At 45.9% G+C, this 14,861-nt stretch overlaps 2 protein-coding genes and 1 pseudogene across 4 annotated transcripts in view; 2 read left to right on the forward strand and 1 right to left on the reverse strand.

Moving 5' to 3' along the window:
- The window catches only part of Cenpv (centromere protein V), a 33,023-nt gene extending 19,990 nt beyond the window's left edge, over positions 1-13,033 (reverse strand). The window contains exon 1 of one of the 2 annotated variants that reach the window (XM_063269676.1): positions 12,894-13,033. In XM_063269676.1, the coding sequence (XP_063125746.1) occupies positions 12,894-12,904 (11 nt within the window). In that variant the 5' untranslated portion in view covers positions 12,905-13,033. Of the gene's footprint in view, positions 1-11,690; positions 11,831-12,893 lie in introns of those variants that run through there. The other variant, XM_063269675.1, reaches the window with a different exon arrangement.
- On the forward strand, positions 1,842-2,745 carry Tmed4-ps1 (transmembrane p24 trafficking protein 4, pseudogene 1; annotated as a pseudogene).
- Positions 13,034-13,155: 122 nt separating the features above from the next.
- Ubb (ubiquitin B) lies at positions 13,156-14,861 on the forward strand. Of its 2 annotated transcripts, none has more exons than NM_138895.3 (2): positions 13,156-13,248; positions 13,789-14,861. In NM_138895.3, the coding sequence occupies exon 2, from the start codon at positions 13,795-13,797 to the stop codon at positions 14,710-14,712; it is 918 nt and encodes a 305-aa protein (NP_620250.3). In that variant the 5' UTR covers positions 13,156-13,248; positions 13,789-13,794; the 3' UTR covers positions 14,713-14,861. The 2 variants fall into 2 exon arrangements, with proteins under 2 accessions (NP_620250.3, NP_001396021.1); NM_001409092.1 differs by lacking the exon at positions 13,156-13,248 and adding an exon at positions 13,414-13,503.

The raw sequence follows: 14,861 nt of genomic DNA on the forward strand, positions 1-14,861 counted from the left end.
TAACTGTTTATGTAAAAATAAAGCTGGGGATATAGCAGCAATAGGGTCCTTACTTAGCATTCGGAATATCTGAGGCCAGAGTTCAATCTCCAGTACTGAAACCAAACCAAACCAAATCAAAAACACAGACTGAGCTCAGTGACTGGTCACAGCATCTCATGTTCTCTTCATTTCTTTGTTTCTCTGTGTAGTCCTGGCTTTTCTAGAACTCACTCTGTAGACAAGGCTGTCCTTGAATGCAGACACTCACCTGCCTCTTCTTCCTGAGGCTGGGACTAAGAGTGTGCACCGCCAGGGCTGGGGATTTAGCTCAGTGGTAGAGCGCTTACCTAGGAAGCGCAAGGCCCTGGGTTCGTCCCCAGCTCCGGAAAAAAAAGAACCAAAAAAAAAAAAAAAAAAAGAGTGTGCACCGCCACCACCCGCTAAGGTCTCATGTTTCCTCTCTGCACCGTTTCTGGACGTATTCTCCCTTTTTTTTTTTTTTTTTTTTTTTTTTTGGTTCTTTTTTTTTTTTCCAGAGCTGGGGACGGAACCCGGGGGCCTTGCGCTTCCTAGGCAAGCGCTCTACCACTGAGCTAAATCCCCAACCCCACGTCTTCCCCTTTTAATAGCACCCGTGAGTTTGTCAGATTATAGCTTCTATTTAACACAGGCTGTCTTCTAAATGGAAGAGCCCTATTTGACAGTGGGAAATCGATCTACCTCTGTAGCCAGTCGAAACATTCCCTACCAGAAAAAACACTAGATTCTGCCTGGATTCAAATTCTTAGAAACAGAATATAAAAGACAGGTTACTAGAGGTTGAAGGAAAGGGAATAGGGAGTTATTTAATGGCTTCAGAGTTCCTGTTTTTTTCTTGTTTTGAGATAGGGTCTCATTATGAAGCTCTGGTTGTTCTGTAGCTCTCTATGTAAACCAGATCAGCCTCAAACAGAGTTCCACCTGCCTCTGCCTCCTAAAGGAATGAGCCACCACCATCTCACTTAAAAGTTCTATACTTAGGGCTGGAGAGATGGCTCAGTGGTTAAGAGCACTGACTGTTCTTCCAGAGGTCCTGAGTCCAATTCCCAGCTCCCACCGTGGTGACTCACAACCATCTGAAATGGGATCAGATGCCCTCTTCTGGTGTGTCTGAAGACAGCTACAGTGTGCTCACAAATCTTTAGATAGTTCTGTACTTAATGCCAGTGCATCATACAATTCAGAAACAATGCTAAAGCAGGCACAGATCAGTTGGTATGCTCGCCTGGCATACAAGAAGCCTTGGATATGACCCTCAGCACCATATAAAACTGGGCATGACAACATTTGCTTATAATCTCAGCAGTCTGGAGGAAGAGGCTACACAACGAGTTCAAAGTCAGCCTAGGTTGAAAGAAAAGATCTGCTTATGCAAATTTTACATAAAAAATTTTGTCCCAGAGCTGAAGAGCAGTTAAGAGCTGGTACTGCCAACCTAGTACAGTTTCCAGCACGCATGTCAGTGATCCACAACTGCCTGTAATTCTAGCTCCAGAGGATATGAAACCTCTGGCCTCTGCTGGCACCTCTGAGACACTTAATTTAAAAATAAAACCTTAAAAAATGTCCTGGATTTTAAATAAATGAATAAGAAAATGTCTTATAATTGCATATGGTATATGACAAAAGATTTACAATATAAAAAGTCCATATAAGGGGTTGGGGATTTAGCTCAGTGGTAGAGTGCTTGACTAGCAAGAGTAAGGCCCTGGGTTCGGTCCCCAGCTCCAAAAAAAAAAGAAAAAAAAAGTCCATATAAAATGTGCAAGGTTGAGGCTCGATGGCAGGTGTCGGGTCTGACTGAGGCAGGGGATGGTGCTGCTGGTGCTTACTGTGTGCGCTGCGGGGTGCCGGTGGGCTCTATTTCCACATCGGCGAGACTGAGAAGTGCTGGTTCATCGAGGAAATACCCGACGAGACCATGGTCATTGGCAACTATCGAACTCAGATGTGGGACAAGCAGAAAGAGGTCTTCCTGCCCCCCCCCCCCGGGCATGCATGTGGAGGTGAAGGACCCAGACAGCAAGGTTGTACTGTCCCGGCAATACAGCTCCGAGGGCCGTTTCACATTCACTTCCCACACACCCGGTGACCATCAGATTTATCTGCACTCCAACTCCACCAGGATGGCTCTCTTCGCTGGAGGCAAACTGCGTGTACACTTGGACATCCAGGTTGGGGAGCCAACAACTACCCTGAGATGGCTGCTAAGGATAAGTTAACAGAGCTACAGCTTCGAGCTTGCCAGCTGCTTGACCAGGTGGAACAGATCCAGAAGGAGCAGGATTATCAGAGAAGAACGCTTCCGTCTGACCAGTGAGAGCACCAAGCAGAGGGTCCTGTGGTGGTCCATCACCCAGACCATCATCGTCATCCTCACTGGCATCTGGCAGATGCGTCACCTTAGAGCTTCTTTGAGGCCAAGAAGCTGGTGTAGGGATCTTGCCCTGTAACCTTTCCCTTTCACCTCAATCATTTGATAATTTTCCCAGCCAGCCCCTTGTCCACCTAGATTTTGAGGAGGAAAAATGAAAAACAATGTGTCATTGGTATCGTGGCATTAAGCCATTCAGATCAGCTACCTTTGACCCTGCTTCCCAAGAAGCAGACATTGGTCTAAGCTTTCAAAACCTGCCTTGTGGTTTGGGAGAAGTTGGAATTAACCCAAGATCAAGTCATTTCTTTTGCCTCTGGTGATTCTCCTCTGTTTTCAAAGAGATGACCAAATGCACTTCTGTTTTCTGTGTGTCTGCTTGTTCAGTAAGCAACTGGCATGGCCATGGAGGTGACCCTGCCTCAGTGCTCCTGGGTCAGCCTGAGTTCTCCCAACGGCTTTGTGAATGCAAATGAGGGACAGTTTGGGGTCCTGAAGGATGGAGATGCCTTTCTATATTTTAGAACTATTTTTGGATAAATTATATATTTTCCTTCCTGATTGAATCATTACTGCCTGAAACTAGCCAAAAACACCAGTCTAGGCCTTATCCATTCCACTTATTCACACAGTTTTTTTTTTTTAAAGATTTATTTATTTCATGTATGTGCGTACACTGTCACTGTCTTCAGACACACCAGAAGAAGGCACCGGATCCCATTACAGATGGCTGTGAGCCACCATGTGGTTGCTGGGATTTGAACTCAGGACCTCTGGAAGAGCAGTCGGTGCTCTTAACCGCTGAGCCACCTCTCCAGCCCGTTTTTTTTTTTTGTTTTTTTTTTGGTTTTTTTTTTTTTTGGTTCTTTTTTTTCGGAGCTGGGGACCGAACCCAGGGCCTTGCGCTTCCTAGGTAAGCGCTCTACCACTGAGCTAAATCCCCAGCCCCTTATTCACACAGTTTTAATAAAGGCTATGCACTGGTTCCTTTGGCAATCTGCGGCCAGAAAGCAGATCCCTGTCAGAAGGTCCTCAGGTTTCACTCAAGCAGTGGTAAATGTTTTGAAGGTTTTTCCTTTCAACTCTGTATATAGACTCAACCAGTCTCAGACCCACCGTGTATGCATACCTATCAGCTGCTGTGATTAAAGAGGCCACCACACCTGACATCAACATTTTCCTCAAGGGAACCAGAGTTCGGTTCTTTATGCAGACTTTTTTCCCCAACGAAATAAAACGTAGTTAACTATGTCTGGGAAAAAAAAGTCCATATAAGTTGTGCTATGGGGGCACAACCTATGAACCCAGCACTCAGAAGTCAGTGGCAGGTGGATCTATGTGAGTTTAAGGCCAGCCTGGCCTACAAAGTGAGTTCCAGGACAGCTAGGACTATACAGAGAAACACTGCCTTAAAAATATCAAAATAGGGGGCTGGGGACTTAGCTCAGTGGTAGAGCGCTTACCTAGGAAGCGCAAGGCCCGGGGGTTCGGTCCCCAGCTCTGAAAAAAAGAACCAAAAAAAAAAAAAAATCAAAATAGGGGTTGGGGATTTAGCTCAGTGGTAGAGCACTTGCCTAGGAAGCGCAAGGCCCTGGGTTCGGTCCCCAGCTCTGAAAAAAAGAACCAAAAAAAAAAAAAAAATCAAAATAATGCTAGTAATAGTTAATAATAAATTAAAGTCCATTCATTAAAAAAAAAAAAAAAAAAGGAGCTGGAGAGATGATGGCTCAGTCTTTTTTTTTTTTTTTTTTTTTTTTTTGGGTCTTTTTTTTTCGGAGCTGGGGACCGAACCCAGACCGAACCCAGGGCCTTGTGCTTCCTAGGCAAGCGCTCTACCACTGAGCTAAATCCCCAGCCCCGATAGCTCAGTGTTAGAGAGCACTGGCCGCTGGCCGAGAGGACCCAGGTTCAGTTCTTAGTACCCACACAATGACTCATAACTGTCTATAACTCCAGTCCTAGGAGCTCCAACACCCTCTTCTGTCCCTTGATACTACAATATATAGTGCACAGACATCCATACAAGCAACACATGGGTTGGGGATTTAGCTCAGTGGTAGAGCGCTTGCCTAGGAAGCGCAAGGCCCTGGGTTCGGTCCCCAGCTCCGGAAAAAAAGAACCAAAAAAAAAAAAAAAAAACAAAAAAAAAAACAAGCAACACAGCCACACCTGTAAAACAACAGCAGAGCATTGGGCTGTTCTTTAATCCCAGTATTTTGGAGACAGAGGCAGGCAGGCTCTGAGTTCACAGCCAGCTCACTCTACAGAGTGAATTCCAGGACAGTCAGGGGTACACAGAGAAATCCTGTCTCAAAACACAAAACAAGCAAGCAAACAAAAAATGTACTTTTAAAAAAATAGAAAGTGACATTTTTGTCTTAAAATAGTTAAGTCCATAGAGATCAAAGTAGGGTAGTACTCATGGGTGCTATGTGAGAGCTGTGTGGGGGTCATGTAGGGGCTGTGTAAGGGCTGTGTGAGGGCTGTATGAGGGCTGTGTGGGGCTTGTGTCAGGGTTGTTTGTGGCTGTGTGAGGGCTGTGTGGGTGTCATGTGAGGGCTGTGTGGTGTCGTGTAGGGGCTGTGTGAGGGCTGTGTGGGGGCTGTGTGGGTGTCATGTGAGGGCTGTGTGGTGTCGTGTAGGGGCTGTGTGAGGGCTGTGTGGGGCTTGTGTCAGGGTTGTTTGTGGCTGTGTGAGGACTGTGTGAGGGCTGTGTGAGGGCTGTGTGGGGCTTGTGTCAGGGTTGTTTGTGGCTGTGTTAGGGCTGTGTGAGAACTATGGGTATGGGAAGGGGCAGCTGGTGTTACTTCAGTTTCAGTATTTAAGATGAGAACAGTCCAGAAGCCAGATAGTGGGGATGATTATACAATGATATGAACATATTTAATACAATAGATTTGCATCTCAAATGTCTAAAAGAAAACAATGTAGCTAGCCAGATGGCTCCATGGTCAAAGGGCTTGACACTGAACTTGATGAACTGATTTGATTTCTGGAACCCACATAGTGGAAGGAAAGACCTTCATCCATTATGGCATGTACTTTAATTTTTTAAAAAACCTATTTTTAATGATGGTTCTTAAAACATGTTAACCTCTCTTGTAGCCCACTGCTCACCAGAGGTAAAGAAAGGATAAGGAAAAGAAAGGATACAGGGGGTGGGGTAGGGAGAGTGGACCTGTTTAGAAAGGTTCTTTAGAGCAACTCCTGTCTGTGCTGTCTGGAAATCGGCAGTTCAGTTCACAGGTCAGTAGTGGCAGCTCGATCCACTAGCAAACACTTCACAGGTACACCAGCAGTCCAGTTCACTAGAGTCAGGATAGTAAACATGCATCAGGAGGTGGCACTACCTAGCAGAGACAGCCAGTCCTCAGCCTTGGCTTTCGTCAGTTGGAGGGACCAGGGAGGAACCCCAGGAGAAGTTCTCAGCTGTGTCTCTCTCTCTCAAAGAAGCAAAGATCAGGGAAGATGGGAGACCCATGAGCGTTGCACAGCTAGCTCTATAAGCAAGCCTAGCCCCGCCTCCAGCACTGTCTGTGGAGTCCTATTTATACCCTCCAAACATCACCAGTCCTGTGGGTCTTGCCTCAGCACGTGTGTCTGTCTCAGCTGACATCACTCAGCCAATCAGCCCGAGCCTGAGAAACTGCAACACACCATCTTAAGTTTATGGTGTGTTTCTCTCTATGAAGTCCTGAAAAATGCAGGCAGCTCAACTACTCAATGTAAGGCAGACTGATAAATGGGTGTTGTTAGCAAAGAATCCCTCATCAGGTGTCCGTTCACGAGTTTGCTTTAGCAGATCATCCTCTCTCCTGTGTCTTCTTCATCTAAATGGTCCTCCACAGTCTGCCTTAGTCCTTCACCTGTGTCCACTTTAGAAAAACACTCCTTCATGTGCTTGTCCCAGCAAAACACCACCCAAACGACTTTCCAAAGAGCCCTTAAGTTTCTACTTCACATACACACAAATAAATGTAATCTTTAAATTTTCCAAAAAGTAAAAAGAAGGGGAAAAAGGAGGCATGAAGTTGGATTCCTATAATCCCAGTAAAAGGCTGCAGCAGGACTGTGAGTTCAGGACTGTGTGCCTGCGTGGACAACATAGTGAAACTACTTCATGAAAATAATATGCTTAAAATGGTAATTTTATGTATACTGTATCTTACAACTGAAAGAAAAAATGTTTATCTTAACAATGTATGTGTTTGTCTATGCACTTATGTATGGGTGCTTGCAGAAGCCAGAAGAGAGTGACAGATCCCCTAGAGCTGGAGTTACCAGAGAGTATGAGCCGCCCCATGTAAGTGTTAAGAATTGCACCGAATCCTAGTTCTCTGTGAGAAAAGCAAGAGCGCCTTACATTCTTGGGCCATGGTGGTGCATAGCTTTAATCTTAGGATTTGAGAGGTAGAGGAAGGTGGATCTCTATGAGTTTGAAGCCAGCCTGGTCTATATATTGACATCTAGGCTAACCAGGGTTATATAGTGAGATGAGAGAGAGATTATAGAATTTTGTTCTATGTTTATTTGGATATTTGATATAAAAATTTCTACCTTTTTAAATTTTGAGACAGTCTAATGTATCCCAGTCTGCCCTTAGACTCACTCACTAGGTAGCCAGAATGACCTTCAATTTCTGGTCATCCTATGTAGCTGAGGATGACCTCAACACGGTTTATATGCTGAGGATTCTTTCGGGCCTACTAGGCAAGCACTCTACCAACTGAGTTACATCAGACCTTCTTATTGATTTGTTTATTTTTTGAGACAGGGCCATACTTTGTAGTGTAGGGTAGCCTAGAACTCACTATGTTGTCTAGGCTGGCCTCAAACTCTTAGCAATCCTTCTGTCCCAGCTCTGCAAGTACTGGGATTAACAGGCGTGAGTGACTGACTACACTTACTTTTAAAATTTCTGACTTGTAGTAAATTCTGTCTCCTAACCATGTTAAACAGATACATAGACCAGTGCACACGGTGCCCACACAGAGAGGGGACCACCTGATATGGGTGCTGGGAACCAAACTGAAATCCTCTGCAAGAGTAGTGAGGGTTCAATTCTTGAGCCATCTCTCCTGCCCCTTAATATTATATTTTAAATATTACCACAAACCTGAAAAGTTACAGTCAAAGTCTGGGCCAAAGTTAGGCTCAGCCACCTGTCTTCAAAAGGCCAATCAGACAACTAATAAAAAAAAAAACAAAACAAAACCAGGAGATTTACCCAATGTGGTGCTACTGGTAAGAGGACCAAATAAAGACATACAGTGCCTTCCCCCTCAAGTCTATCTTCAAAGAACCAACGAGGCTTAGATTTAAATTAAGGGGCTGTGCAGGTAAGAAGAGCAGTTGATGCTCTTGCAGAGAACCTGAGTTTGGCTCACAGCACCCACATGAGGCAGTTCATAAAACCTGAACTACAGCTTCAGGGGTAACTATAGTTCCAGGGGTAACTACAGCTTCAGGGGTAACTACAGCTTCAGGGGTGTCTTAGTTACGGTTTTATTGCTGTGAACAGACACCAAGACCAACGCAAGTTTTATAAAAGACAACATTTAATTGGGGCTGGCTTCAGAAGTTCAGTCCATTATCATCAAGGTGGCAGCATCCAGGCAGGCATGGTGCAGGAGGAGCTGAGCTCTACATCTTCACCCGAAGGAAGCCAGGAACAGATTAAGCATCCCCAGGCAGCTAGGAGGAGGGTCTCCAAGCCCACCCCCAAAGTGACACACTTCCTCCAACAAGACCACACCTTCTAATAGTGCCACTCCCCGGACCAAGCATATGCAAACCATCTCATTCCACTCCCTGGCCTCCATAAGCTTGTTTAAACACATGAGTCTAAGGAGCCCATACTTAGACATAGCATAATAAAAAAGTACATTTAGTCCAACTTCCAAAGTTCCCACAGTCTATAGCAGTATCAACAATGTTAAAAGCCTAAAGTTCAAAGTCTCTTCTGAGATCCATCCAATCACTTAACTGTAATCCCCAAAGCAAACTCCATACTCTGCATCTCCATGGCTGATGTAAAAACAGTCTTCAGATCTCCACCTCCTTTTTCATCTTTGTTGACTGCAACAAACGTCTTTCTCCAAAGGGCTGGCTTCACTTCTCCAGCTCTGTCCTCTGGAGCAGTTTAACTTTCCACACTACACTGCTATTGTTGTTCCTGGTGATCAGCCCATGGTACTGGCGTCTCCAATACACTGGGGTCTTCCGTTGCATCTAGGCTTCACCAATAGGCTCTCTTCATGGTGCCAAGCCTCAGCTCCTTGCCTTACCCCTTGAGTCCTGGATTGTCAACTACAACTGAGGCTGTACTTTCTTTCACCAATTGCCTTCCATGGCCCCTCACAGTCCCAAGCCTCAACTGTTCTTCTCCACGCCTTCATGTCTTCAAAACCAGTATCACCTGGGTGACTCTTACACATTACCCAATACAGCTGCAGCATGAGGTACAACCTTGACTGTCTCTTGAACACAGCTTTTTTTGTGTTCTCAGAAAACACTTCCCAGAGGATTTCACCTAGTCATGCTGGTCTCTTTCTTAATAACCACTAATTTCTTACCAGCACCAACTGTCCCAGTAGTCTCCTCCTCCTCTTGAGTAGAAAGCCAGAGACACATGGACAAAGCTGTTGAGTTCTGTTGCTTGCAGGAGCTGGAACATTGTCCCCTTGTTCAATTACATTATCACCAGCCTCCTCTTTTCTAACTCCTTCACTGCCTAAGCTTGGCTGTCCTGGATCTTTCTCTGTACATTGACCTTGAATTTAAAGATCTGTATGACTGTCTCCTGGTCATTAAAGGTCTGTACCACCACCCCTGGATTTAAACTTTTCTTCACTTAGAACTTGTTCTGTTCTAGGCTGGTCTTGAACTCAGATCTGCTGGTCTTTGTCTCATGAAATTAAAGGTTTGTACTAAGTTGCCTGGAGCTAACTTAGCAGGGTGGGATCTTGCCCCAATGTCATTACTTCCTTAATTCAATTTAATATCCTTGAACACAGGATTCAGCTTCATTTCACTTCCTGGTGTTCCTTTAATATTTGAACCATATATTTTGTATTTTTCCTTTTTCAACTTTCTTTTTTTTTTTCATTAAAATGATCTTCATAATAGTGAACTTTAGTAACCACACAACAGAATTTATACCAAACAGCTTTGAGACTTCCTTTTTCAAAGCATTTAATCTAAATCTCTTCACCTTAACTTCAGGCACACTCTTTGGACAATGGCAAAAAGCAGCCACATTTTCCCCAAAATACCACAAAAACAGTCTCTAGGCCACATACTGAAATTCTTCACTGAATCATCTTGGGCCAGATCCGAACACTTCAAATTACTCTTCAGTTACAAAGACTTTCACATTTCTACTAAGATAGCCTATTAAACCCCATTTAAAGCATTCCACTGCTTTCCAAATCCAAAGTCCCAAAATCCACATTCTTCCAAACAAAAGCATGTTAGGCCTATCACAGCAATACAGCTTCAGGGGTAACTACACTTCAGGGATAACTACACTTCAGGGATAACTACAGCTTCAGGGGTAACTAACACCCTCTTCCAGCTTCTGCAGACATCTGTACTTACAGGCATGTAACCACACATATACACATAATTACAAATGAGAAAATATTTTAAGGATAAGAGTCATATGCATAACTAAGCAGCTGTGATCAAAGTGTGGTCTTCACAGTCATCACTGTTTGGACTCCAGTTTCTTCTTCAAGATGATCTGACAAGTTGTCAGACCTGGGTGAAATCTCTTCCTAAGAGAGAAATTCCTATAAGGCAAGGACCAGGCTTTTAAGCCTTTTCCTTCTCTTAGCATGAGGTTCCTCAGTAAATTCCAGTTTCTTGGGGTCTACTGTGTGAAGCCCTAATGGAAGGACTCAGAATACCTTCTTTCCTGCAAATACAGGTGGTACACGCCTGGAATGCCAGCACTTAGATCATGAGTGTGAGGGCAGCCTGGGCTACAGATTGAGTTCAAGGCCAGCCTGAACTACATGAGACCCTATTTCAATAAATAAGTCTTTTCCTTTTCTTTCCTTTCCTTTCTTCCTTATTTTTGTTTTTGAGGCAGGATGTATTCTCTATGCATTCCTGGCTCTCATCCAGCCCCCTGATTCAAACTCAGAGGCCCACTTGCCTCTGCTTCTGCCTCTGACTCCCTAGTTATGGAATAAAGGCATATGTCACTACTGCCCAGCCAACAAACATTTCTCACATGCATTTAGTTTCAGCACTCCGGAGGCAGAGGCTGTGGGGATCTCTGAGGTGGGAGGCCAGCCTGATCTATAGAGTCACACACACACACACACACACACACACACACACACACACACACACACAGTCTATCTGTCTGTCTGTCTGTCTCTGTCTCTGTCTCTGTCTCTCTCTGGTCTTTTTGTGGGTTTTAGGGCCTACAGATGACACAATCTTTTTTTTTTTTTTAGATGAACAAAAATGGAAAACGGTTCTTTTTTAATTGGAGAAACATTGTTGAACACAGTGCTAACTCACTAGATTTCTAATCTCAAATTTTACACTGTCCTTTTTTTTTTTTTTAATTTGTGTATAGAGGGTTGGAGAAACTGCTCAGCAGTTATGAGCATTAGCTGCTCAATTCCCAAGTACCACATGAGTACTCACACAGTCTGTATAGTTCTAGGGTGTCTGATTCCCTCCTCTGAGCTCTCAGGTACCAGGTACACAGGTAATGTATAGATATACACATACACAAGGAAAACACTCATAGACATACAATACTTTAAAACTGTTTACAGGGCTGGGTTGTTGGCTCAGAGGTTAAGAGCACTGACTGCTCTTCCAGAGGTCCTGAGCTCAAATCCCAGCAACCACATGGCTCACAACCATCTGTAATGGGATCTGATGCCCTCTTCTGGTGTGTCTGAAGACAGCTACAGTGTACAAAAACAAACAAACAAACAAAAAACAAAAAAAAAACCCTCTGTTTACACCATGCTAGGCATGATGGTTCATATCTTTAATTCCAGCACTCAGAATAGGATCTCTGTGAGCTCATGGTTTACATAGTAGTTCCAGGCCAACCAGGGCTAGTGATACCCAGTCTCGATGAGGTGGGGCTGGGGTACAACACAGCACAAACAACAAAAACTACGCTATGAAAAAAAAATCTATCTTGTCCACTGCAGGAGGGATCCAGATGCCATTCTTTTGAAACATTACTGTGTTCAAGCCAACAATCTACTTTGAAAAGAAAAGGAAGCAATAACCAGTTCTGGCAATTGCTGGAACTTACCCCAATGAGGTCATCACATCAGTCATAAGATCTGCATTCTAGTTCAAGCTGTGCTTCAAAATGTCTGACTCGGGGACATACTCTGCTTGTTGAAACAAGGTCCAACTCATGCAGCCCAATAAAAATAAAATACTATCCAAAGTAGATATTTTCTAAATTTCAATTCACTTCAAATAAAATTCTACCTGCTTCTTATTCTAAAAAAGCAGACTTTGGGCTGGGGAATCAAATTGGGGCTTTTGGTTCATGCTAGGCAAACCAGATATGTTCCTAAGGTTTCCTTCAGTTCTATGATAAAAGTCGTAAACCTTTTTGAAGTGAAATTTATGTAATTTGCTAACATTTCTAGACTGTACAGTACGGAAGTCGGTAGCCTGTGCAAACGAAGCTGTTTTCAAGGTTATTTTCATGGCCACCCTCGTGACTCCGAATGACAAGGCAATCCGAGCAGCTCTGCTCCTTCCGTGTTTATCTCGACGAGGGAAAAACAACCACACCCAAGACCTCTGAACCTAGTCCTTAGGTTCTAGGATTAACTGGCCCTTTCCCTTCCTTTGCACAATAGGCACCCGGATGGGAGAGGTGGGTGAACCCAGGGTACAGAGTCTAATAGGCATTTCTCCTCTTTCCTTCCTTTGTTGGTAGATTGTCGAGAAGGCAGAGAATCTGCAAGGCCCGCGGGGGCTCTGGGCTGGGTCTCTAGCTAAATCCTCAGCTTCCAGCCCCGCTGTCACCCCACTCCCACCCACATCGGGCCTGTGGGCGGCTAGCAACAAGACAAAGCAACTAAAAACAAAGGCTGCGGAAGCATCAGTGTCCACACTGGAGGGCGAGGGCGAAGCTAGCGTCCAGCCAGTGCAAGTAGAGTGGGGTCGCAATTCACCCTGTGACGTAAACCCGCCGGGCGAGGGGTGCGAGAGGACCACAGGGAACTCGGGACATAGGGTTCGGGGACGCGGGAAGAGAAGACGCCCCTCCCCCACCGCAAGCAGGACCCGTCAGTATTTTGCGAAGACCAGAGGCTGCACATGCGCACTCGGTTACTTAGCAACGTCGACGTTAAACTGCCCGAGAGCCTAGCCCAGCAACAATCGAGCGGCCCGCGACCTCCACCAATCAGCGCAGGCCTCATCTTTGTCTCCTCACCAATTAGGGCTGGTGCCGCAAGGAAGTTTCCAGAGCTTTCGAGGGAGGGCCCTTTACCTTGGATTCATCCGCTTGATGGTTTTTTCATTTTTTTTCGTATAAGAGGAGACGGGTCGCCGGGAATCCCGGGCCTCTCATTTAGTAGTGTTCTTTGCTTCGGTTCTGAGGAATCCAGAGCTCAGCTGAAAAGCCTAATTGGTCTGCGGGAGGTGGGGCCCGCGGAACTACTTTCGGTGGCGCAGGAAGACGACGGATACGTAGGAGTGAGCAGTCACGCAACAGACGCTGCATAAATAGGGGCTCGCGCGGCCCCGGCGCTCAGTGACGAGAGGCTTTGTCCGGTTCCGAGGTCTTTCTGTGAGGGTGTTTCGACGCGCTGGGCGGTTTGTTCCTTCATCGCATTCGTTAACAGGTACTTGTCTGCCGCGTTTGAATCCGGGAAGGGTTAGGAAGGGGGCTTACGTGGCGCCAAGAGGAATTATTTTCTTGGGGTGGGGGAGGGGAGAGCGAGGAGACGTGACGCGGCAACGGGCCTTCCGGGAAGAGTGGGCCTTGGTCGCGTGCGCGGAGCGGGGGTGGCCCTGGCGCGCGCGCCAGGGAGCTTAACGGACGCTTAACCGATGGAGAGTCCATCGTGGTTATTTCAGTGGGGGAAGGCAGAAAAGAGGTACTTGTGGCTTTGGCAAGGTTTATACGCGAATCTTTATTATAGGCTTCTGGTTTGGATATTTTTTATTTTCAATTTATCATGCCTATTGTTAGCAAACTTGGATGTCCCGCAGTTGATGAATGCCAGTTTGGTGTTTTGAAATACCTTAGCAGTTTGAAACCATGACAAAACAGATTTTGTGTTGTGACGAAAATGGGAGGAGTTTACAGTAGAGGGTTTTTTTTCTTCTGGGAATCAAAATTTTTAATAGGCCTTTACATTTTTTTTTCTTTTAAATTCAAGGTCAAAATGCAAATCTTCGTGAAGACCCTGACCGGCAAGACCATCACCCTAGAGGTGGAGCCCAGTGACACCATCGAGAACGTGAAGGCCAAGATCCAGGATAAAGAGGGCATCCCCCCTGACCAGCAGAGGCTCATCTTTGCCGGCAAGCAGCTGGAAGATGGCCGCACCCTCTCTGACTACAACATCCAGAAAGAGTCAACCCTGCACCTGGTCCTCCGCCTGAGGGGCGGCATGCAGATCTTCGTGAAGACCCTGACCGGCAAGACCATCACCCTGGAGGTGGAGCCCAGTGACACCATCGAGAACGTGAAGGCCAAGATCCAGGATAAAGAGGGCATCCCCCCTGACCAGCAGAGGCTCATCTTTGCCGGCAAGCAGCTGGAAGATGGCCGCACCCTCTCTGATTACAACATCCAGAAAGAGTCAACCCTGCACCTTGTCCTCCGCCTGAGGGGCGGCATGCAGATCTTCGTGAAGACCCTGACCGGCAAGACCATCACCCTAGAGGTGGAGCCCAGTGACACCATCGAGAACGTGAAGGCCAAGATCCAGGATAAAGAGGGCATCCCCCCTGACCAGCAGAGGCTCATCTTTGCCGGCAAGCAGCTGGAAGATGGCCGCACCCTCTCTGACTACAACATCCAGAAGGAGTCAACCCTGCACCTGGTCCTCCGCCTGAGGGGCGGCATGCAGATCTTCGTGAAGACCCTGACCGGCAAGACCATCACCCTGGAGGTGGAGCCCAGTGACACCATCGAGAACGTGAAGGCCAAGATCCAGGATAAAGAGGGCATCCCCCCTGACCAGCAGAGGCTCATCTTTGCCGGCAAGCAGCTGGAAGATGGCCGCACCCTCTCTGATTACAACATCCAGAAAGAGTCAACCCTGCACCTGGTCCTCCGCCTGAGGGGTGGCTATTAATTCTTCAGTCTGCATTCCCGGCGGGCACTGATGGCATTACTCTGCACTCTAGCCATTTGCCCCAATTTAAGTTTAGAAATTACAAGTTTCAGTAATAGCTGAACCTCTGTTAAAAATGTTAATAAAGGTTTTGTTGCATGGTAAGCATA

This window comes from Rattus norvegicus, chromosome 10 (assembly GCF_036323735.1).
Source record: "Rattus norvegicus strain BN/NHsdMcwi chromosome 10, GRCr8, whole genome shotgun sequence".
NCBI lineage: Eukaryota > Metazoa > Chordata > Mammalia > Rodentia > Muridae > Rattus > Rattus norvegicus.

Excerpts from the sequence above, each read along its gene's own strand:
- Ubb (NM_138895.3), top strand. The coding sequence starts at position 13,795 with ATGCAAATCTTCGTGAAGACCCTGACCGGCAAGACCATCACCCTAGAG.